The following is a 21,919-nucleotide window of genomic DNA, read 5'->3' on the forward strand; positions in this document are numbered from 1 at the left end:
GAGGCGGGATGGGGGGTGGTTTGGGGGAAAGGGGTGAAGTGGGTGTGAGGCCAGGGGCGGAGTGAGGATAGGAAGTGGTGGGATGGGGGTGGGGGTGGGGACTTGGGGGAAGGTGTGGAGTGGGGGCAGGGCCTGGGGCAGAGGTGGGGGGGGGTCAAGCACCCCCCCAGGTAGAGAGGAAGTTGGCTCCTATGTTTCTGGATCAGAATTACCCCAGAATGCATTTTGCCTGAGATGCCATGGAATGCCTGGAGAATGCAAGCTTTATAAACAGCAGCTTGTTAGGTAGAGGTTTACTGAGACCCTGCCATGGGTTGTATAACCTGTTTAGAAATGTTTGCGTAAGGGTTGAGTGGAGCTCTAGGGCTCACAACAGCATACAGAATGGGGTAGAGAGGCTGCTTACCTGAAATGATTCGAACTATCAAAAATGTTAAATTTCGCAGCCTGATGCAGCCAAACATTCCTGCACAGACACATGCTCAAGTCCATTGCAGTCAGTTCTTAAGTTTCAACTCTAAGAATTTCCAGTCTCTTCCCTAGCATCTTCTGTGAACAGGTTAATTTACTAATCTAAGGGTTTGGGGAGATTGTCTTGTGTTTTAAGAAAACACTTAAAAGCCATTGTTATAAGAAGAAGAACAGGAGTACTTGTGGCACCTTAGAGACTAACAAATTTATTAGAGCATAAGCTTTCGTGGACTACAGCCCACTTCTTCGGCTTATGCTCTAATAAATTTGTTAGTCTCTAAGGTGCCACAAGTACTCCTGTTCTTCTTTCTGCGGATACAGACTAACACGGCTGCTACTCTGAAACCTGTTATAAGAAGATACATAGAGGCTAGACGACTTCCTAAAGCAAGGCTTAGAAATTCCACAGGAGTGTAAAACTTGCAATATACAAGTCATGTTTAAATGCTTTGGTAAATCAGGGCCCCTGTTAGGATGGAGGTTTGGAGGTTGTTCTTTTGTTTTGTTTTTTTCTAAACCCGTTTGCTCAAGCTTAGAAGTAAAGAGGCGCACTTTGACTCCTGGAATCACAGAAGTCAGAAATGGAAAACATCGCTTAGATCATCTTGTCAACCTCCTCAGCAGAAAGACCAGGGCCAGATCCTCAACTTGTGTAAATTGTCATAGCTTAATTGAAGTCAATGGAGCTATGACAGTTCACACCAGCTGATAATTGAGCCCCAAGTATTGAATAGACATGGAAACTGAATTCTCCCTTTTCCCTTAAAGGTGTCTCTCTCCAAGTCAGAACGAAGGCACATTGTAAGGGAAGTTTCCACTGTTGTTGCCCATGCTGTACCTGTTCTGTGGATAAATGGAGGACTATAGTCTCCAAAGCTTCCAGGCCTTTTTTCAGCCCTAAATTAACTTGAGAATATAAGAACGGCCATACTGGGTCAAACCAAAGGTCCATCTTACCCAGTATCCTGTCTTCCGACAGTGGCCAATGTCAGGTGCCTCAGAGGGAATGAACAGAACAGGAAGTCATCAAGTGATCCACCCATTCTAGCTTCTGGCAAACAGAGGTTAGGGACACCATCCCTGCCTGTCCTGGCTAATAGCCATTGGTGGACCTAACCTCCATGAATGTATTTAGCTCTCTTTTGAACCCTGTTATAGTCTTGGCCTTCACAACATCCTCTGACAAAGAGTTCCACAAGTTGACTTTAAACTTTAAAATCCCTAATAAAGTCCAAAGCCTCCAGAGCTTACTTCTGAGTGGGCTACAGGCAGCAGTTTTTCTGTAATGATAGGGATGAGCTGAAAACGAGTGAAAATACAAGAAAGCAAAATGAAAATCTTTGTTGTTTGGCAGGAAAACAGATCTCGAGGCCAGACACATTTTTCCCGATTTAACCTTGCAGAAAACCTGCCTGAAGGTGCTACCAGAGTCCAGCCCAATAGGCCGGAAATAGAAGGAACCAACACCAGTCTCAAGTTGCCTCTGACAGCTCCAGGTACAATATGAGCAGAAACAATGCATGCTAGAGAGAATGATGTAACAAACAGCACTCACTAAGAAGGTGAATTGCTGTTAGAGTTCACTGAAATGTCTTTCTTGGGGAGGGGATGGAGGAAGGGATGCATTAGAGGAGTTTTAAATATAATTTAACTGTTGATATTAAACAAAAGTGGAACAAATAGACTAGTGCAAATATATAAGTGACGAGGATCATAGAATCATAGGACTGGAAGGGACCTCAACACATCATCTAGTCCAGTCCCTGCAAAGAAACCATGACAAGGGCTTGTCCAGGATGTGTGACCTTGTTGTGTGAAGGCAAGTCACTAAGGGTCTCTCTACACTTGGAGCTGGGGATGTGATTCCCACCTTCAGAAGACATACTTACTTGCACTGCTCTCATTGACCCAGCACATTAAAAATAGAATTGGCAGTATGAGCTGCAGGACGGTCTAGCCTCCCTGAGTATGTGCCCATGGCCTCATAATTTTTTCCGGTATTTGTTACTCTTTACGATTATTTTTAACAGATTTCTAAGTGAAATGTCAATTTGAAATTAAAAGTCAAAATGTTTCATTTTGAAAATGTCAAAACAAAGAGTTTCAACTTTTTCAAAAAACACATTTTTACATTTTTTATCTGGCTAAAATTATTCGCTGACTTCTACCCCAATCTGTGAATAATTCCATTTGAGTGACAAATACATGTTTTGGCAAATAAACTATTTAACCCCTTGCCCCCCCCCAAAAAAAATTCACTTGGCTGTAGCTGCTAGTTTCAGCTCTTTACAAAAATATTTCCCCTAACAAGAGAGTAGCAGAAGGACAATATTACTCTGGAAATCAATCATCAGTGACTAAATAAAAATAAGGGCATGGTAGAGCAAATACATCCCCACGTTGAATTGAACTCACTGCTGAACCCTGTTATATAAACAGTGCCTAGATACTACTAGACAATAATTATAGCCTGGTGATGGATCCATTAAAATATACAAACAGATAGTCATAAGCAACAACTGTCCAGTATATGATGACTAACAGTAAATTCTCCCTTCTGAGCACCTTAGAGACTAACACATTTATTAGAGCATAAGCTTTCGTGGACTTCTTCAGATGCATGGCAGATCTCAGCTCTGACAGTCTGATTTCCTCAGGTTCAGGAAGCCTGTCATATATGGCACAACATAAACAAACAAGACATTGGAACTGAAATTGCCCTGTTCTTTCAAGGAGAATCTCACCCTCCTTACAGTAAAATTCCATGTGCAGTTATCAACAGAAAAATATCAACCCGTATTCCCTTTTATTCAAAGGCACTTGTACCAGTGATTTTGAATGAAATGGGTAGGTAAGCTATAGTCTTTAACCTTCTGCTTTCCCTAAGTTTGGACTTGCTGAAGTAAACTTTTTAAAAAAAATTGACTTGACACAAGGACACAGCGTGACACTCGGGTGACAGGAACAATTCCAGGCTCTTCAATTGCTGAGAATTTTACTTAAACTAATAAAGCTGGCTTCAGACCAATATGGAGGCAAAATTAAGACAGCTAAAACAGCTCATTGGTTTGACAGTTCAACAGAGATCCTCTGTAGCACTAGAGGACTGATGCTAGGTTTAACCATTATAAGGACTAAATCCATTTGTTTTCTGAGGCCTTTGCCTGAGGGATGGAAGACTGTTGGACTATGCATTTAGCTATTTTTAGGAGGTGAAAGCATCTGACTTTAGTCAATGTGCTATTGTAAATATGCCTAGGGACAACTCTGAAAGATGCTTTTTTTAGAAATTCAGGCTGGGATCTTCAAAAATGCTCAGCTTTGGCCTAGCTCTGCTCACTCTGAAGTCAGTGTAAGTTACACCATTGATCTCCATGGGAGTAGAGTTAGGCCATTGCTGAGTGGATTTGAAATTTCCACCCTTAATAAAGAAGCTAAAAGCAGAACACAAAGCAGCATTACAGTACCTTCTTTACAACAAAACAGATCGCTGGGCTTCTGGTTTTCAGGGTTTATTCATTTTGTTTGGGGGAAGGGAGTTATTGTTACCAATTTTTGAGTTTTATGTAGAAGGCTTTTGGGACTTTCTTTTTCTATATTCTGTAATGAGTAATGTATATTATTTACATTACTCATTACAGTAGTATATATTGCAATAAGTAATATCTTTGTAATGCTCCCTAATGCACTTTAACAGAGCACTGTTTCTAACGGTACTTCGTTAAAGTGCCCTAGGGAACCTTTAGTGTGTACCAGCAGGATCTACACCGACTAATTAGTGCTCAACACATTTGTGCACTTCAAAAATCACACCTCCGTAGTCCGCATTACTGCTCTGTATAGACAAGCCCTTAGATACAAGTAACCATTTCTGGTGTTTTTCCAGGGTTTATTGGATAAACATCAATTTCATTTATATTACATGATATTATTTATTTACTTATTTGTATTGGGGGTGTTTTACTGGTATTATGAGTTAAAACCAAAAAATCAAAGCCCAACAGATAAAATAAGTAGTGTGCAAATGAAGACAAACTTCCAAAGACCAGCCACTCTGTGGACACACATTGGCCACCCACATTTTCCACCCACAGGTGCATTTCAGACACTGAATGTACCCACAGTTCAAAAATGGGAACCAATCACACTAACCAAACTTCTACCTACTTAACTGTGGGTGCAGATTAAGTAGTTAAGGCCAAAGAGGAAGATCAGGCTGGCAGCAGTGGCAGCTGCGGCTCTCTTCCTCCCTTGGCCACCCAAGAAGAAGCATTAGCAGGTCTCCTAGGTACTTCCCAGAGCACCTGGGCTAAATCCATAGAGCCCTTCTGTGGAGCACAGTGCCTCATCATGCTCCAGGCCAGGCAGACTAATCCTCCAGCTGCAAATGTCGTCAGTGACCTCACAATGTGACATGAGAATGGGGGCTCTAGTGCGTAATCAAGAAATTTGCTTAGAAATACAGAGGATCGGGCTGACTTCTTTCCTCAACTTATGCACAACTTCTTTCTAATTAATACATCTAGCAGTTTGCACTTAACATCCTATTTCCAAGGAGCAACAAATACTTTGCAAACTTTACTTAGCTGAACCTCACTCATGGGAAGTACATAAAGCCATTTTACAGGTAAGCAAACCAAAGCATTAAGGGCCCAATTTTTAAAGGAGATATTTAGGTGCCTAAAGAATCAGATAAGCACCTACTGGGATTTTCAAAAGCATCTAGGCTCCTAACTCCCATTGAGAGTTAGGCACGTAGTTTCTTTTGACAATTCTACCAGGCACCTAAATGTCTTTAGAAGTCTGGTTCTAAGAGAATAAATGATTTGAAAAGGGTCACACAGCAAGACAGAGTCAGGAAAAGAACACAGTTGATAGGGAAGAATAAAAACAATTAATCACTTTACATTTAAAGTAAACTTTTACTGTAAGAATCACAATTGAATTGCGTGATCAAGGTATTCCACATTTTCATTGTTGATTTTGTTTTTCAATTTAGAAGCCTTGAAATATTTTAGAAACCAGTTAACAGTTTATGAGCAAGAAGAAATTCTCAACTATGCAGAGCTGTGGTTTCTTGGGCTGGAAGCTAAAAAGATTGAAGGGTTACCTGAAACACAGAATAATAATTGTTATGATGACGAACATGGCACTTACATAAAGGTAAGAAGGAAAATCATGCTACTTGTATTCTGAGCAACAATATTTGCAGTGACTATTTGTCCACTGCTAGCTGGTCTATATGAGATAAATGAAGGTCTAAGATGACTTGCTAGCAGTTAAATGTCCATATTGCAAACCCATCACTATTGACAACCTGTTTGAATCTCAAAAGAGAAGCTCTGAATGGAGACCCACCTTCCCTTGACACAAGGTGCATTAGTTGAGGGCTTGTGCCACTTCTGCTAGTGCACTTCTGTGGCCTCTCTCAACTTGTCCTGTGGGCATAAGACTTCAGGTTTTGCCAGTCCAGCACCTTTCATGAGCAGTGAATTCACAGACATAAACACCACTCTAGAACATGAATCTTGAATTTGTGCCGGCACCAGAAGCTTGCATTTTGTTTCCTTGTCTACTACAGGTCCTACATGACCATATCGCATACCGCTATGAAGTGCTAGAGGTCATTGGGAAAGGGTCGTTTGGACAAGTAGCAAAATGTTTGGATCATAAAACCAATGAACTAGTGGCAGTGAAAATAATAAGGAACAAGAAAAGGTATAGCATGGCATGACTTCAAGAGGTTAAAGATGTGTTTGATAGGCTGTTACTTTTCTATTCATGAGAATAATCATCCCCTGCTTTTATTAGGGATAATTTACAAGTAATGATCTGTATATGCTATAAGAAAAAGGATGCTTGCTTATTCCATTTTTATAAATACTTTTAAAAATTGTGCATGTGTTTGTTGGCAATAAAATTGGAAGGATGCTATGTCTTGGCAGAATCAGGCATGATGTGGGCAAGAGTGGTGCAAGCTCCCTGCATGTAGCTCGGCCAATGCACCTCATTTCTGACTGACTGCATCCCCCACAATTCCAGTTATATTCCCCCCACTTCATAACTCTGCCAATTCACTTCTATCCTGACTTGCAAAACTGCATTTTATTCCAATATTGGGCTTCCAAATAGCTTTGTTATAGAGTTATCCAATGCTTAGGGCTTGTTTATATGGGGGAAGTTAGTGTGAAAGGGTTAGGTTGTGAATTTAAAGCACAATAGCTATTCCGCACCACATCCCCATGTGAAAATTCTTATTCTGCACTAAGAAGGCCTTTTTGCAGTTTATCTTAATCTACTTCGAAGTAGATTAACCTAAACCACACATCGGCGCTTTTAGTGTGGAAGAAGAGTGTCCACACAAGGAACTAGTGCAGGATAGCTGTTCCGCATTAACTATTCTAGGCTTTTTTCCCCCCGGTACACAAACCCTTAAACCAGGATTACACTACAAGGTTTTGTCGGCATAGCTATGTCAGTCAGCGGTGTTAAAGAAACACAACCCTGACCGACTTGGTAATGCTGGCAAACCCTCCCCCGCCCCAATGTAGATTTAGCTCTACCAGCAAAAGAGTCCTTTGGCCAGTGTAGTTTATGTCATCTGGGTAGGAAGTTTAACTATACCAACAAAATAACTCCTTTTGCCGGTATAAGCTGAGTTCCACTTGGGGGCTCTGCCAGGATAGCTATACTGGTATAGCTGTGTTGGCAAAGCCTTTGTAGTGTAGATTAGCCCTTTTACTCTGGAAAAATCCAGAAGTGCAAAAAAGATGGCAAAAAGCATAGGAATGGCAGGCTTATTTGTAAAAGAGATTAAAAATCTTAGGACTATTTACTTTGGAAAGGAGAAGAAAAAGAAGAAAAGAAGAAGAAGAGGAGGAGGAAAATTTAATAAAAGAAATGATAGGCAGAAAACCAGGATGGTGCTTTTATTCATTCCTCCTCGTAGCATAAGAACAAGAGAGCACAATCAAAAGGTAGCAAGTTTAAAACTGACAAAAAGGGAGCACTTTATTTTCCCAACATAGAGTCAGTTTGGTGAAATAAGAGCCACAGGAAATCATCCAGGCAAACAGTGTAGCGTGATTTTAAAAGGTTTAGCTGTTGATACAGAAATGTATAAAATGTACAGGGAATATCCATGCCTAAATGAGGGCAAAGCAGAGCATCTTCAGAGGCTGAGAAATTCCCCCCTCTTCCAACATGATATAATGTTGCATAGTTAGAAAATAGGGTGGGGGACATCACCGTCCTATGAAGCATCCAGCAATGACCTATTGCTGGAGACGGCATAAAGCATTAGGAGGACCAATAGCTGGCTCTGGCATAGGAAATTTTACAGTATAGTCCTACAATTTTTCTTCTCCTCTTACTAATGGCCAGGCTTGTTCTACTAAGCAGTGCTGTTGGATCAGGCCCAGAGAAATTTTACTACTAAAATTCTTTGGGCCTGATCCAGCAGCATTGGAGTCAATGGGAGTTGTGCAATTATCTTAAGCAGGAGATTAATTAGGCCCTTTCATTGCATGCTTTCTTCTTGCTTCTGTGAGCCTCTTGTACAGATACTGTAGAAAACTGAAGACCTTTCTACTCTTGGGGTGAAATCTTGGCTCTGTTAAAGTAAATGGAAAGACTCCCGTTGACTTCACTGGGGCCAGGATTAAACCCTAGATGCTCAAACATGTATTGTTTGAAACATTTTTTCATTCAATTATTTTGCCAGCCAGGTTCAAAATAACCAGAATAGATAGTGGTTAGCATTATGAAGTCAGCATTTGCCAATAATTACCACACAGTATTTCTCTTTACTTAGACTAGGAAATAACTCTTGTAGCTCAGATTCCATTGCGTGGTAATTACCGGTCACTACTGATTCTTTAGTGAGAGCTATTTGTTTTGTATCTGTAGCAAGATCATGTTGGTTGTAGTATTCCATTTACAATGAGATTAATTTAATCAGGTCCTTGCCATATCATGTGACTTTGTCCTATGCATGTAGATTTCACAATCAGGCTTTGGTAGAAGTGAAGATTCTCGATGCTCTTCGGAAGAGGGACAAAGACAATACTCACAATGTTGTCCATATGAAGGAATGCTTTTACTTTCGCAATCACTTCTGCATTTCTTTTGAACTGCTAGGGTAAGGCATATATTCTTCTACATATATCATGGCCAAATTATATAGGATCGCAGACCCATACATGTTATGAAGATAACTTGTCTGTTATTTTCTTTCTTTTTAGTGTTTTTGAGTAGAGTTGCCAACCTTCCAGGGTTGTCCTGGAGTCTCCAGGAATTAAAGATTAATCTTTAATTAAAGATTATGTCATGTGATGAAATCTCCAAGAATACATCCAACCAAAATTGGCAACCCCATTTTTGAGTTGGTCGGTTGGTTTTTTTCTGGTTCACACCATGTAGTGTTTAGTTTACAGACACCTGTGTTAATTTGCACATCATTTCCCCTCCCTGCCCAATATCAAGAGCCCTCGAAAAAGGATGGGGAACAAAGTAGAGAAAAATGGCCTGAGAATGTAGAAAGGACACAGCTGATCTGTTTAGTTATAGGGCCAGATTATGATATTTATCAACAGCCCTGAGAGGGATATTTCCTTGTCCCAAGAGGCACAATCCTTCCCCTAGCTCCCCAAAGCATAGAGGGAGCATACCTGATGCACCATCCAATAAGATGTGCTGAGGCCCCTCCCCAGCCTTTTTGGGGGCAATTTGCATCCCTGAGTGGTGCAAAGAAGAAGCAATCTCTCAGCACAGAGCCTGGGATTGACCTTAGATCTTGGTGCTCACGGGTAGATTGGAAAAGGCTCCTTATTAGAGTTCCCCCACCACACACATGCACACACACCATGTGCACCCTTATTAGAACCAGGGACAATCTGGTGCATAATTTTTGTTCTCTGCATGTTACATTTCTTTAGCTGATGGAATGAAATGGAAAAAAAAATTAAAAAGTGAATGTAGGGGTTGGTGAACTTTAGAGTTTGTTATGCTGATCTGCCCTCTTTTGTTCCCCTTGAAAACTCCTGATAAAGAACATATAGTTTAGGTTTGTCCTAATATTCAATCTAATGTTATATAAATAGTGCACAGCGTTGCAATTGTTAGCAAAGGAAAACAAGCCGTGACAGACTCCCACAGGATACCGAGCTGAAAAAAAACAGATGATTCCCTCAATAGTAACCAGGTGGAGTTGATAGAAAAATACAGGAACCAGCAAGTGAACTTGACCTTTATAATTGCATCTATTGTCTGACAAACATGATAACCAATATCAGGAATGTGAGGTGTGTTTTAAAATGATTATTCCATTATTTCAGCTGTTTTTAAAGATACTGTACATCAGACGTTAAAAATACAACAATTGTTATTGTTTTGGGAATGTACTTTATAGGAGGAAGTTTGGAGAAATCATGGACATTTTTATTCTTCACGTTTCTTGTAATCAAATGTCAAATGGGAGTTCAAGCCATTGTTTTCTGTTTTCTAAAAAAATCCCTCCCCCGCTTGTGTACAGACGTGGCAGGCTTCTCTTCCCTTCATTCTAGGGTGCTCTGCATCCTGAAGAGCCAGCAAATTATTAGAAGATTTAATCCCTGACTCTGACCTAAACTCAGTGTCACACCCAGCTCCTACGGATACCTGTGACAATGTGAACTCTGACACGTGTGCTGATTAACAGGATGCAATCAAAGGCCTCTTGGGTCCAATAAAGGCAGAAGCCTGGGATCTCAGAAAGTCACTGTGGGAAACGGAGAGGAAAACAGCTTCTGGCTATCCAGCACGTTCACCCCCCTTAAAAGAGACCTGGAACCTCTGTCCATAACATAAAAGCATATTTTTGCCTTATCGGTCCAATGGTAATTTAAATTATTAGTAAAACAATAACTGGATTGATGAATGTTGTTTCCCACAGAATGAAAACAGCATGTACTAGCTATTTTGTTTTCTAATGGTCAGACTCTGCCCATGCCTTGTGTGGACGTACAAGAAAGGGAGGTGAAAATTTCTTCCACCTACATACACAGTCTTGCACCTAGGCTCAGTAACTGGTCAGAATTCCATTGGGGAGCATAGCATCATCTCCCTGCTAGTGCCTGTATAGGTCCCAGCTGTCTGAAAGCAAGCTGGGTGAGGGCAGGGCAATAGCAGTGTCCCCAGCACAGCTGGTCAGATGCATAGCAGGAAGCATGCTTCACCGTCTCCAAGAGTGATGGAGCTACTACTATGGCCCACAGCCCCTAAGAAGAAATTTGCCTAACTCAGCCAATGGCAACACAGCCCCTCCACACACACCACATCAATGTGTTTCCGGCATACAGGGAAGAATCTAAACCCAAGATCTATCAGTTATTCTGAAAATTGTGTCTCAACGTTCTACAAAATTCACATGCTGTTAGTAAACCTTTGACACCTACCAGCAAGGTTGTCATTTTAGTTCATTGCCAGGCCCTTCTCCTACTCCTATGCCTCAGTTTCCCAAACTGTGAAATAGTAATTATAATCATGGTTACCTGCCTCAGAAGAATGTTGCTTTATCATTGGTAAAGTAGTTAGGGGTCCTCCACTGAAAGGCACTTTTATAGAAAAGAGGGGTAATCCAGTGGTTAGTGCACTAGTGGGACTTAGGACATCTGGGTTCAATTTCCTGCTCTGCTACAGAGTTCCTCTGTGACCTTGGGCAAGTCACTTTGCCTCTCGGTACCTGAATTCCCATTTGTAAAATGGAGATAATAGTGCTTCCCTTGGTGGTGTTGTGGGGATAAATTTGAGATTGTGAGGTGCTCAGATACTATGATAATGGGAGGCCATCATTGTAGATATCTAGAAATGAAGGCAGTGCAAAACTGCAACCAGGTAAAACAAATTTCATTGCAAACCTGAAAGCTGGCCCAAGTTCATGGGCAATGTTTTGAGTAAACCTGAGTTGAGCTTCCAGCAACACTGGAGCAATTTGTGATTTCAGGAGGAAATGGAGAATTTGGTGTTTTGTCCCAAAAGCAAACCATGGCATTTTGAGGTAAGAGCTGCTTTGAGTTTTATAAACCCATAACTCAAAGTGAAACTCACGCAAGTACAAACCTGTGCAAAGTGAAATGGGAGAAAGGTTTACCCGCATGACCCAATGTACATTGACATTGCTGAGCTTTTCAGTGCTCTAGTGAACAGCATCATCCTAATTCTTATTATCAGCCCTACTGCAGCAGTACCATTGCACTTCCCACCTTCGTTCTGGTCATGGCATTGCCTGGTGGTGACCTTGCCTTGCTGAGGAAGGTTGAAGGAAACAGCTAGTAAGGGAAGTCTCTTTTTTGGACTTATGTTTGTTTACTTATTTTGCCCTTCCCGTTCCCATCAAACCACACATGACAGAAGTTAGTCATGTCACTTAATGCTCTATTGAAAGGTGCTCATACTACAGTGATGAGGACAGTGTAAGAGCAATAGAATCTATACAGGTATTTTATCAAGGATGATTTCCCTTGAGCGTCTGACCACAGGCACTGAGATACAAAGGAATTTATGGAAGGTGCCAAGTCAAAGGTCAATTAAAAAGAATGGGATCTGGACCAAACCTTTCTATCTCTTATTCCCCCAATGAGAATGCTATTCTTCATGGTGAAAAGCAATGGATTTGTGACACCTGGTTCAATAAATTAATGTGTCCCATTGACATTACTTATCCATTAGATCTGGAGGATTATATGCAATATAACATTCCTAAGAAGGAAAACATACATGTTGTTTTATTCTGGGTGATTCCTTTCTCTCATATAGGAAAAAAACAAGAGGCTTTCTAATGTGCTTTAAACTATTCACACCATAAACCCAAAGTGCCCTGGTCTCTCTGTCTCTCATCCCACAGAATAAATTTGTATCAGCTGATCAAAAAGAACAAGTTCCAAGGTTTTAGTTTGTCTTTGATTCGACGATTCACTCAGTGTGTGCTGAGATGTTTACAAATGCTCTACCGGGAAAAAATTATCCACTGTGACTTGAAACCTGTGAGTACTGTCATCTCATTATAAGCCACTTTGTAGAGTTCTTGTAAGGTGCATCCTATCTTTCATGGATAGAGAACTTCTGAAAGGATCTTTAATACTCAACAGTGATAGGTAGAACCTATGATTCCTCTAAGGGGTGTTATTCCCAGTTCAAGTAGTTCCCATACTCATGCCAGCTCGCTAAAAATAGTAGTGTAGCAGTGCTGAGTACATACTCACAGAGTCTGGGTAGGTTTGTACTCAGGGTGGCTGGTCCAGGATCCCAGCTCTGCAGCAGGGACCCTGAAAACCCTGAGAGCCTTGGCTTGAGCCAGGGTTCTCAGGGCTTCCAGGCTCCTGTTAGAGAGGGGGTTTCTGGGACTTTGGGACTCCCAGCTTCATGGCAGAGAACCTGGAAGCCTTGAAATGGTGGGGTTGCCCCAGAACTGTAGACCCTAGAAGCACAGGGCCCCTGGCCCCAAGGGGGTCCCTATTTCCTCCTCTTATTCTGTCTCTCTCATAACTTTCATTTGGAGTTTTGCTTTATTTCAAATAATTGGGCATGATTGCCCTCCAGTATCAGTAAAGTGTATGAACAGGCAAGATAAAGTGATTTATATAACTATTACAGAGTTAAGCATAACCTCATCATATTATACATTACTTTTACCAAAGAGTTCACTAACCTACTGGGGTGTTATTGTCTTTCCCCCTTTTTATTTTTCCTCTTTAGGAGAACATATTGCTATACCACAAAGGTCAAAATTCAGTCAAAGTTATTGACTTTGGATCAAGCTGCTATGAACACCAAAGAGGTTTGCAGAAAAGTCAAGTTGATGTAATTTTCTTAATTAGATTTATTAATTTTTAAAAACTGGAAAAAATGTTTTTGCATTGAGCTAATACAATGACACATGCCCATCATTTGCATCTATTGAACTAGTAAGCCAATGAGGTTCTCCTTGTGTCACCTACCAGCACTTTCCCCCACACTGCTGAGACTGATCTACCACCTTTAATGATGATGATGATTGATGATGATATAGAAATTGCTCTTAGCAGGTGTAGGGAGTTGAAATGGATCCAAGTGAATAGCCCCACGAACTTAAATAAAACTTACTCTCTTCAGTGGGGGTTGACAGGATCAGACCGAGATCCTTTTTTATTAATTAGTTAAGTTACAATTCATGCATTTTTGAACTAAAAGTATCCTTTCCCTGAGTTGCGGTAAAATGAAAACATCCAGGGGCACTGGAGATTATACAGCCATTTTAAAGAGATTTTTAAAACATTTTTTCTTGATAAGGTTTAAACAGAATCTACAGCGAATAAACCAAACAAAACCAATAAACAAGAAATTAAACATAAAATGTGTCTTATAGTTGAATTGATGACAAAGAACTCACAACACTAAGAATAAACATGTCATTCAAGAGGGAAATAAATGAGGGGAAGGCTGTAGCACTCGTTAAATGGGAGACATCTATACAACATTTTCACTAAGCATGGAAAAAACAAATCATGTTCTATGTTCTTCTCTTTCTCCCATTAAACATGTTTCTCCACTCAGACAATATATACGAATTCAGCCAAGCACCCTGCTCTAGATTTTGGAATTTCTCTAGATTTCACACAACGCACAGTCAACCTGTGGAACTCCTTGCCAGAGGATGTTGTGAAGGCTAAGACCATAACAGGGTTCAAAAAAGAATTAGATAAATTCATGGAGGATAGGTCCATCAGTGGCTATTAGCCCGGGTGGGCAGGGATGGTGTCCCTAGTCTCTGTTTGCCAGAAGCTGGGAATGAGCGACAGGGGATGGATCACTTGATAATTACCTGTTCTGTTCATTCTCTCTGGGGCACCTGGCACTGGCCACTGTCAGAAGACAGGATACTGGGCTAGATGGACCTTTGGTCTGACTCAGTAGGGCCATTCTTATGTTCTAATGTTGTGTTTAAATCAGTTAGATTTATACAATCTGCTTTTGAAAGGGAGGTTAATCATTTTAGGCTTTCCAGTGTTTGGGTACAAGATAATAAGAGATTCACCCTGGAATGTATCTGGAGAAGAATAATTTGAAACAGAAATTCAATGGAAGTAATGTGGAGCATGATTCATCTCCTGTTAGCTTAAATAAGAGGTTTTTTTAGATGCCTGGGAAGCAGTAACTGAAAGATACCTAAGGGCAGGTAGTAGAAGACAAAGTTAGATATTCGTTCGTAGTAAGATATGGCACAACAACAAAACCCCAACAGTGCGATATTGGCCAAGCATACAGAGCAACATGCCATGTGTCGTCCCTTCCTATGCACTTCTGGAGAAATTGCCCCAAAAATACTGCTTGTGTTGCGGAGCAGCTTGCTCCCAGAAAGCTGTTGAACAGGAGGGAGTTAAAAGAGCAAACGAATAAATAAAAGGGTCCAACAGGCTAGTGGAATTGATGTAGGAGGGAAAAGTGACAGAGGTAATGTACCATCATTATATTTAATTGGGCTGAATACCAATTAAGAGGGGTTAGTTTACTCACTATGGTCCCAATCCTGGGATGTGACCTGCTGGCCCAGGTCCCTGCATGTGTAGAGTCCCAATTAAGACACTGGATGAAATTCCGACCCTATTGAAATCAACGCGAGTTTTGCCATTGACTTCAGTGAGGCCAGAATTTCGCCAAATAGGTCTCTGAAGGTGTGGAGTGCGTTGTGCTGGAAAATCCCATTGCAGGACTGGGGCCTATAGAGGGGGAAGAATTGTTTGGGCTGGTTCAAGGGGTATAATTACATGTAAGGGAATGAACTAAGGATATTTGGCTGAATAATAATCAGGAAACATTTCCTAAGAGCAAGATCTATTGCTCTGTGAAATAGTTCCCAAAAGATGTGGGGAAAGACCCATCACATGCAATTTAAAATGGAATTGGATGAAGTATTAGAAACATGTACTAAGGAACAATCCCTCTCTGGCTTATCAGGGAAATAATAGGTATTTGTCTTTTCTAAGGTCTATGGTTCTCTAATGTGAATTGCTGCCCTGACAACACTATGTTCCTTAGTGTCCCATTTTCTTTCCTAATGCAGTGTATACGTATGTTCAGAGCCGATTTTATCGCTCCCCCGAAGTGATTCTTGGTCACCCGTATGCTACTCCTATTGATATGTGGAGCCTGGGATGCATCATGGCTGAACTTTACACAGGCTATCCCCTTTTTCCCGGAGAGAATGAAGTAGAGCAACTTGCCTGCATCATGGAGGTAGCGTCTGGGATATTTTTAGTCATGACATCAAGGTGCTGTTTCCTCCATCCCTTACATGCATGTTTTAGAAACAAAGCATTTTGTAATTTGATGAATTGTTTGAACAGTTCCTTCCACAGGGGTTCATTGACATGAGTTTTCGAATGACAGGTTAGCTGCAGTTTGCTAAACTGCACTCCCAGCAACAGAATGACACATGAATAGACTCAAATATTTTTTGAAGCTGGGCTGGCTGTGAGAGGGAAGCTTATCACAGCCAGGGGGCCCAGTGAGAAGGAAGAGGCAGAATGTGAAGATGCTGCCTCCTCTTTGTGTGGCAAACCAGCTCCCTGTGGTGAACATTGTTGGTTTGTTCAGTCACTGCACTGTTTCTGTCTTTATGGTGAGCACATTGTAATCTGATTAGAATTGTAGGGAGCGGTTCTGATCAAAGAAGTATGTTTGAGTCTAAGGGAGAAGCAAAGCAATATTTTAATTTTTCTCCTTTCCCTAATACATTTGTTGTTTTTGTTTGCACTGCCATGTAACGTACCTGGGGCCAACTGTGAAAACGATGCAAAAGTTATGTCGGGTACAATGTGTTGCAATCAGTCTCCTAGGCAAGTCTGACTAATGAGAGCATATCACTTTGCTGCCCAGCATCCTGTGCTAGCTCCCTGTCTGATTTCCAACCCAGGGCAAGCCCTGAATTAGCAGGTGCAAAGCTGCTGTACTGTCCCTCTCTGCAGTCTCCCACAGCATCTACGTCAATCAACAGTAGTGCTGTTCTTCAGAGTCCCCGGGGGAAACTTCCAGGGCTGGGGAAAGAGCTGTCTCAACAGAGGGCCGTAGATGTTGTAGATGCTATTAGTCAGATCAGAATGAGCCCATCTGTGAAAACAAATCTGTTTAAGTAAGACCTCCATTAATAACAGAGCAAGCTAGCCTGGCAGCATTGTTTATGGAAGACGACAACCACCAAAATTTATCTCCTGTGAGAAGACAGCTTAAAATGGAGAGTGTGAAGTCCATTTTCAACCAATTATAATGGATCCCTTGGTTCTGTATATGGACCTTAGACACTGTATTACAGTGAGCGGCACATTAAAAATGAGGGTGGGTTAGAGAGAGTTGTAGACATTTCACTCCATGCATCTGAAGAAGTGGGTTTTTTACCCACAAAAGCTTATGCCCAAATAAATCTGTTAGTGTTTAAGGTGCCATCGGACTCCTCGTTGTTTTTATAGATACAGACTAACACGGCTACCCCTCTGAAACATTTTATTGTCAATTGCCACATGTAAATAAGAGGAACAGCACATCCATCTTTAGCCAAGGCTGTTAGAGATGTTGAAGAAATAGTGAATAACTCCTGATAATAATTTTCTGTCTTGAAGATATTGGGTCTTCCGCCAGCTGATTTTATTCAGACTGCATCAAGAAGACGAACATTCTTTGGTAAGCGCCTGTGATTGTCTTTCTTTATTGTATCACTTCCACAGCTGTCTGGCGGGCGGCTGAGAAATGCTGGGAGGTAGGCAGAGGAGTGGGGACGCGGCGCGCTTAGGGGAGGGGTGGGGGTGAGGGGAGCTTGGCTGCCAGTGGGTGCAGAGCACCCACTAGTTTTTCCCCATGGGTGCTACAGACCTGGAGCACCCACTGAGTCGGCGCCTATACATGGCTTGCCCCGCTGTGTGAGTAATCCCTCTAGCAGAGCGATCTGAAATTATACCAGTTGAATGCTGTGCTGTGTTATCAGTTTACTCTGCATATTTTTCAGGATGAAAGTATAATCAGTTCTAGTAAAGTGCATTTAATACAGATTTGTTTCCTAAGTGGTGTTGCCTCCTTTCATGGTTTTACCAATGAGAAAACAACAAGCTCCGGGAGGTGGGGCGGGGGGAGGAGGAACGGGAATGTGGCGCACTCAGGGGAGGAGGCAGGGAAGAGGCGGGACTGGGGTGGGGATTTGGGGAAAGGATTGGGATGGGGCAGGGAGGGAATGGAGTTGGGGCGGGGACTTTGGGGAAAGGTTGGGATGGGAGCGGGGTAGGGCAGGGCCTCATGGAAGGGGTGGAGTGGGAGTGGGGTTGGGTGCGGGCGGAGGAGGGGAGTCGAGCATCCAGGGGAAAGCAGGGAAGTCGGCGCCTATGAAGCCATGTACTGATGGGATCGATGTAACATGGGAAAACTCATTTCATTCCTCTCATAAGACCCTGTTCAGGACTTCTTATTCACACCTTTCTCCTACTGACTTCAATAAAGGTTTTACCCTAAATAAGGAGTCAGAGTTTAAGGCCAGAAGAGACCACCAGATCATCTAGTATGGCCTCCTGTGTATCACAGGTCACCAGCACCTGCATGTTAAACCAAACAACCAAAATGAGACCAAAGAATTACAGCCCTCAGGAAAATAGACTTATGTGCCACAGGCAGAGACTAGGAGGGACCAAGATCCCTGCAATGAGAAGGAAATTATTAAGGGAGATATACCGAGATAATCTTGGCAAGTGACCTGTACCTGCATGCTGCAGAGGAAGCAGAAACCCCCCAGGGTCCCCGCCAATCTGACCTGCAAGAAAATTCCTTCCCATCCCGACCTATTGTGCTCAACCCTGAGCATATGAGCAAGAACCAACCAGCCAAGCACCTGAAAAAGAGAGAATTCTCAGTGCCACCTCACAGGCCTGGCCCTGAGTAGGGCTCATTGTGTTCTAGCTAAATACCAACTGGGTAATTATGTTCAACCTACCTACGATTCAATGGGACATGGCATTCCTCACTTCCTGTCCTAAGCAGCTGTGTAGTGCATTTCTGTGTTGTTAAACAGTTGTCATGTTTCCCCTGAAGTAGATGCAGGTCAGTGGTAGGTAAAGGTATTTCTTGGGTGTAAGTTTGTGAAGAACTTTGGGTTCCTTTTGGATGAAAGTTATGTAAGTACAAGTCATTTTCCTTATGGATTTAAATCTCCTTGTAGGACTCTATAAAGTTCACACTACTGAAGGGCAACATCGTGACTACGGCTAAACTGTTACTGTGCAAAATATTTACATGACTTAAAAGCATATTTTGTTTTTAAAGATTCCAGAGGTTTTCCTAGAACTATAACAAACAGCAGGGGGAAAAAAAGACACCCAGACTCCAAAGATCTAAGTATGGTATTAAAAACCCATGATGCTTCTTTCCTGGATTTTCTGAGAGGCTGCCTAATGTAAGTTACTTTTCACTTCTTTTTATTTTCTGCAGACTTGTTTGACTTTAAGTCCCTGCTTTATTTCTCTTAGGGCTTTAAAGATTTTTGTATCTCAGTTTTTTCACCAATGTTTATTTTATAGGCCCATCCTTGTAGCATTTGAGTGCCTCACAAACATTAATGAACTTTAGTCTCACAACAAAAAAAAAGTGTTATGCACAGCTTACAGAAGGGGAAACGGACACACACAGAGATTTAAGTGATTTCCCCAAGGTCACAGAGGAAGTCTGTGGCAGAGCCAGAAATAAAACCCAGATCTCCTGCTTCTGAATCCAGTGACAACCCTAAAAGCATCCTTCTTCACTTATAAAAGCCCAGTAATTAACCACATCAATCTGATTTAAGGTAAAGTTTCATGCAGGTAACATGGGTGGTGTCAGAGCGGAATCACACTGTACACCTCCCTAGAACAACACTCAATTTTGTATTCAACCAAGGCTGGCTCCAGGTTGCCACCCCAAGCAAAAAAAAAAAAAAAAGGTCGGAGTGCCACCCCTTGAAAAGGCATGTGCCGGTCCTGTATTCAACAACGATTATAACAATCCAAGTCCCATTGCAGCAAATGGGAGTCTTTCCATTCACTTCAATGGGAGTGACTTTGGGCATTGATTTGTGGTTCTGGATTACCACGTCTATGGTGTGCCCTGGAAGGGGCCAGCAGAGAATGTGCCGTGATGTAAAAGACTTGGTTCTTCTTTGACTATTTGTCCACATAGATCCCACTCTTGTTGGGCATGGGCTTTATGTCTGCAAAACTGGATTCTTTTGGCCAGCACTGTCTGTTGGGGACAAGCCTGCACACTAGAAATCCTTGTGCCTCTCCCACCCCATAAAGGATGGAATAGTCCCAACCCAACCATTCTTCAGTTCCTTCTTACCATCAGTGAGAGTGAGTTGGAACCCCTGCAGTGTCCTCTGGCTTCTCTGTGACTCTGTTCTTGTTAGTGGTTAGTTAGCATAGTGTTAGGTAGTTAGTTAACTTTTACTTTGCCCCTTGGCTTTTAAAGAAACTTTTTACAAACTTTTCATAGATAGTAAGATCTGAGACTGAGTCTATGCTTCTCTCCCCCCACTACCAGAACTTCCACTGTTATGGAAGCTAAATCCCTGGGGTTTAAGACATGCCCCTCCGGAGATCGTTAAGTGCTTTTTTTTTTTTTTTCGGTTAGGCAAACGCAAAGGCATATCTTTGACCAGTGCTCCACTTGCTGCTCTTTTTCCAAATGGACTGAGAAGGCTAGTGATGCACCGCGCATGCCTAAAGCTATTTCATCTGGAGGTCTCCATGAAAGCCTTGTCAGATACAGAGAAAGTTGTAACTAAGGCTCAGTCCCTCTCAGCTAGTGCCCCAATGAACTGTGATTCATCTCAAGCTCCAGGGCAGAAATGTCTAAGATACCTCAAAAACAACAAGGAGACCGGTGGCACCTTCAAGACTAACAGATTTATTTGGGCACAAGCTTTTGTGGGTAAAAAAACCACTTCTTCAGTGGTTGCATCTGAAGAAGTGGGTTTTACCCACGAAAGCTTGTGCCCAAATAAATCCGTTAGTCTTTAAGGTGCCACCGGTCTCCTTGTTGTTTTTGTGGATACGGACTAACACGGCTCCCCCGATAAGAGACCTCAGGAGTCAGCTTCAGTCCACGTGCTGACTTCTTCACAAAGGGGTAGGAAGGAACATAACTCTCCCTCTCTGGGACCCTCAGAACTGAGACACAAGTCGACATGTATTAGTCTTGTCTCTAGTTCTGCAGCAGAATAGCAGCCTTCAACGGGTGTCTCTGCCACCTTAGTACCAGCTATGAAAAGAGTGCCTGCAGTACAGGCTAAATCCTTCCTCCGTCAGGGGCTCCTCGGCAAGCTCTGTATCCAGCACATTGGCACCCAGCCCTTTGGTCCTGTCCCTTATGGCTACTTTGGCCTATTTGGCACTGAGTGCCCTGTCTGTGGGCTAGGTATCAGTATCCCTCTTGTTGGCTTGTACAACATCAGCAGTGCTAACTAGTCCTTTGGTCACCCAGATCACAGTACAGCATTCAGCTGTTGATACATCTGTGCCATCTACTTCCCCTACCCATGTACAGAGGATGCAGGAGCACCCTGACACACCCAAAAGTGGGGAATCCACCCCCCACTTAAGGAGTTGTATTCCTTTTCTTCTTCTCCACTGGGACATAGTAGAGACTCAACTCCTGCTCCTCCCTCCTCCCTCCCCTGCTCTTCCCTCCTCCCTCCCCTGTCATTACACCTGACAGCCTGGATGCTGGTTGGTTGACGTCCACCAAAAGACGCTGTTCAACAGAAGCTCAGAACATTCTGCTTCAAAGCAGAAAAGCCTCAACCACAATAATTTATAAAGCTAATTGAAAGAGATTTTCTATTTGGACACCTCAGCACCAGCTGTCTCCCTGGACAACACCCTTGACAACTTACTAACCCTGGAACCATCTGGACGTTCTTTTAGTTCCATAAGGGTCTGTCTAACAGCGAAATCTGCACATTATCCTCTTATCCAGAGCCACACGTTTTTCTTACCCTACAGTGGCAAGATTCCTTAAGGGCCTAACTCATGTTTTCCTCACAGTTCAGTAGCCTCCTCCCTCTTGGAACCTCAGTATAGTATTAACAGGGTTAATAGGAACCCTTTTTGAGACCTTAGCAACCTGTTCCCTATACCACGTGTCAATGAAGACTGCCTTTTTAGTAGTCATTACCTAGGGTTACCATATCTCATAAATAAAAAAAGAGGACCCTCCACGGGCCCTGGCCCCGCCCATTTCCCCACCCCTAGCCCCGCCCCAATTCCGCCCCTTCCCCACCCTAACTCCACCCCCTCCTCCCTCCCACTCCCAGCCATGGGGAAAGGGCTGCCCCAGCGCTACCGGCTTCAGGGTTTGCCGGGCAGCCCCCAGACCCTGCGCCCCCAGCCGGCGCTTCCCCAGCGCAGCTGGAGCCCGGGAGGGG

At 42.5% G+C, this 21,919-nt stretch overlaps 1 protein-coding gene across 1 annotated transcript in view; it reads left to right on the forward strand.

Annotated features, from left to right (window-relative positions):
- DYRK4 (dual specificity tyrosine phosphorylation regulated kinase 4) overlaps nucleotides 1-20,278 on the forward strand; it is a 22,596-nt gene extending 2,318 nt beyond the window's left edge. The window contains exons 3-12 of the mRNA XM_034760489.1: nucleotides 1,826-1,967; nucleotides 5,471-5,634; nucleotides 6,053-6,189; nucleotides 8,471-8,611; nucleotides 12,353-12,491; nucleotides 13,204-13,285; nucleotides 15,548-15,720; nucleotides 17,100-17,160; nucleotides 18,784-18,913; nucleotides 20,125-20,278. Of these exons, the coding sequence (XP_034616380.1) occupies nucleotides 1,826-1,967; nucleotides 5,471-5,634; nucleotides 6,053-6,189; nucleotides 8,471-8,611; nucleotides 12,353-12,491; nucleotides 13,204-13,285; nucleotides 15,548-15,720; nucleotides 17,100-17,160; nucleotides 18,784-18,913; nucleotides 20,125-20,278 (1,323 nt within the window). The remainder of the gene's footprint in view (nucleotides 1-1,825; nucleotides 1,968-5,470; nucleotides 5,635-6,052; nucleotides 6,190-8,470; nucleotides 8,612-12,352; nucleotides 12,492-13,203; nucleotides 13,286-15,547; nucleotides 15,721-17,099; nucleotides 17,161-18,783; nucleotides 18,914-20,124) is intronic.
- The last annotated feature ends 1,641 nt before the right edge of the window (nucleotides 20,279-21,919 follow it).

Source organism: Trachemys scripta, chromosome 1, assembly GCF_013100865.1.
Source record: "Trachemys scripta elegans isolate TJP31775 chromosome 1, CAS_Tse_1.0, whole genome shotgun sequence".
NCBI classification, from domain to species: Eukaryota; Metazoa; Chordata; order Testudines; family Emydidae; genus Trachemys; species Trachemys scripta.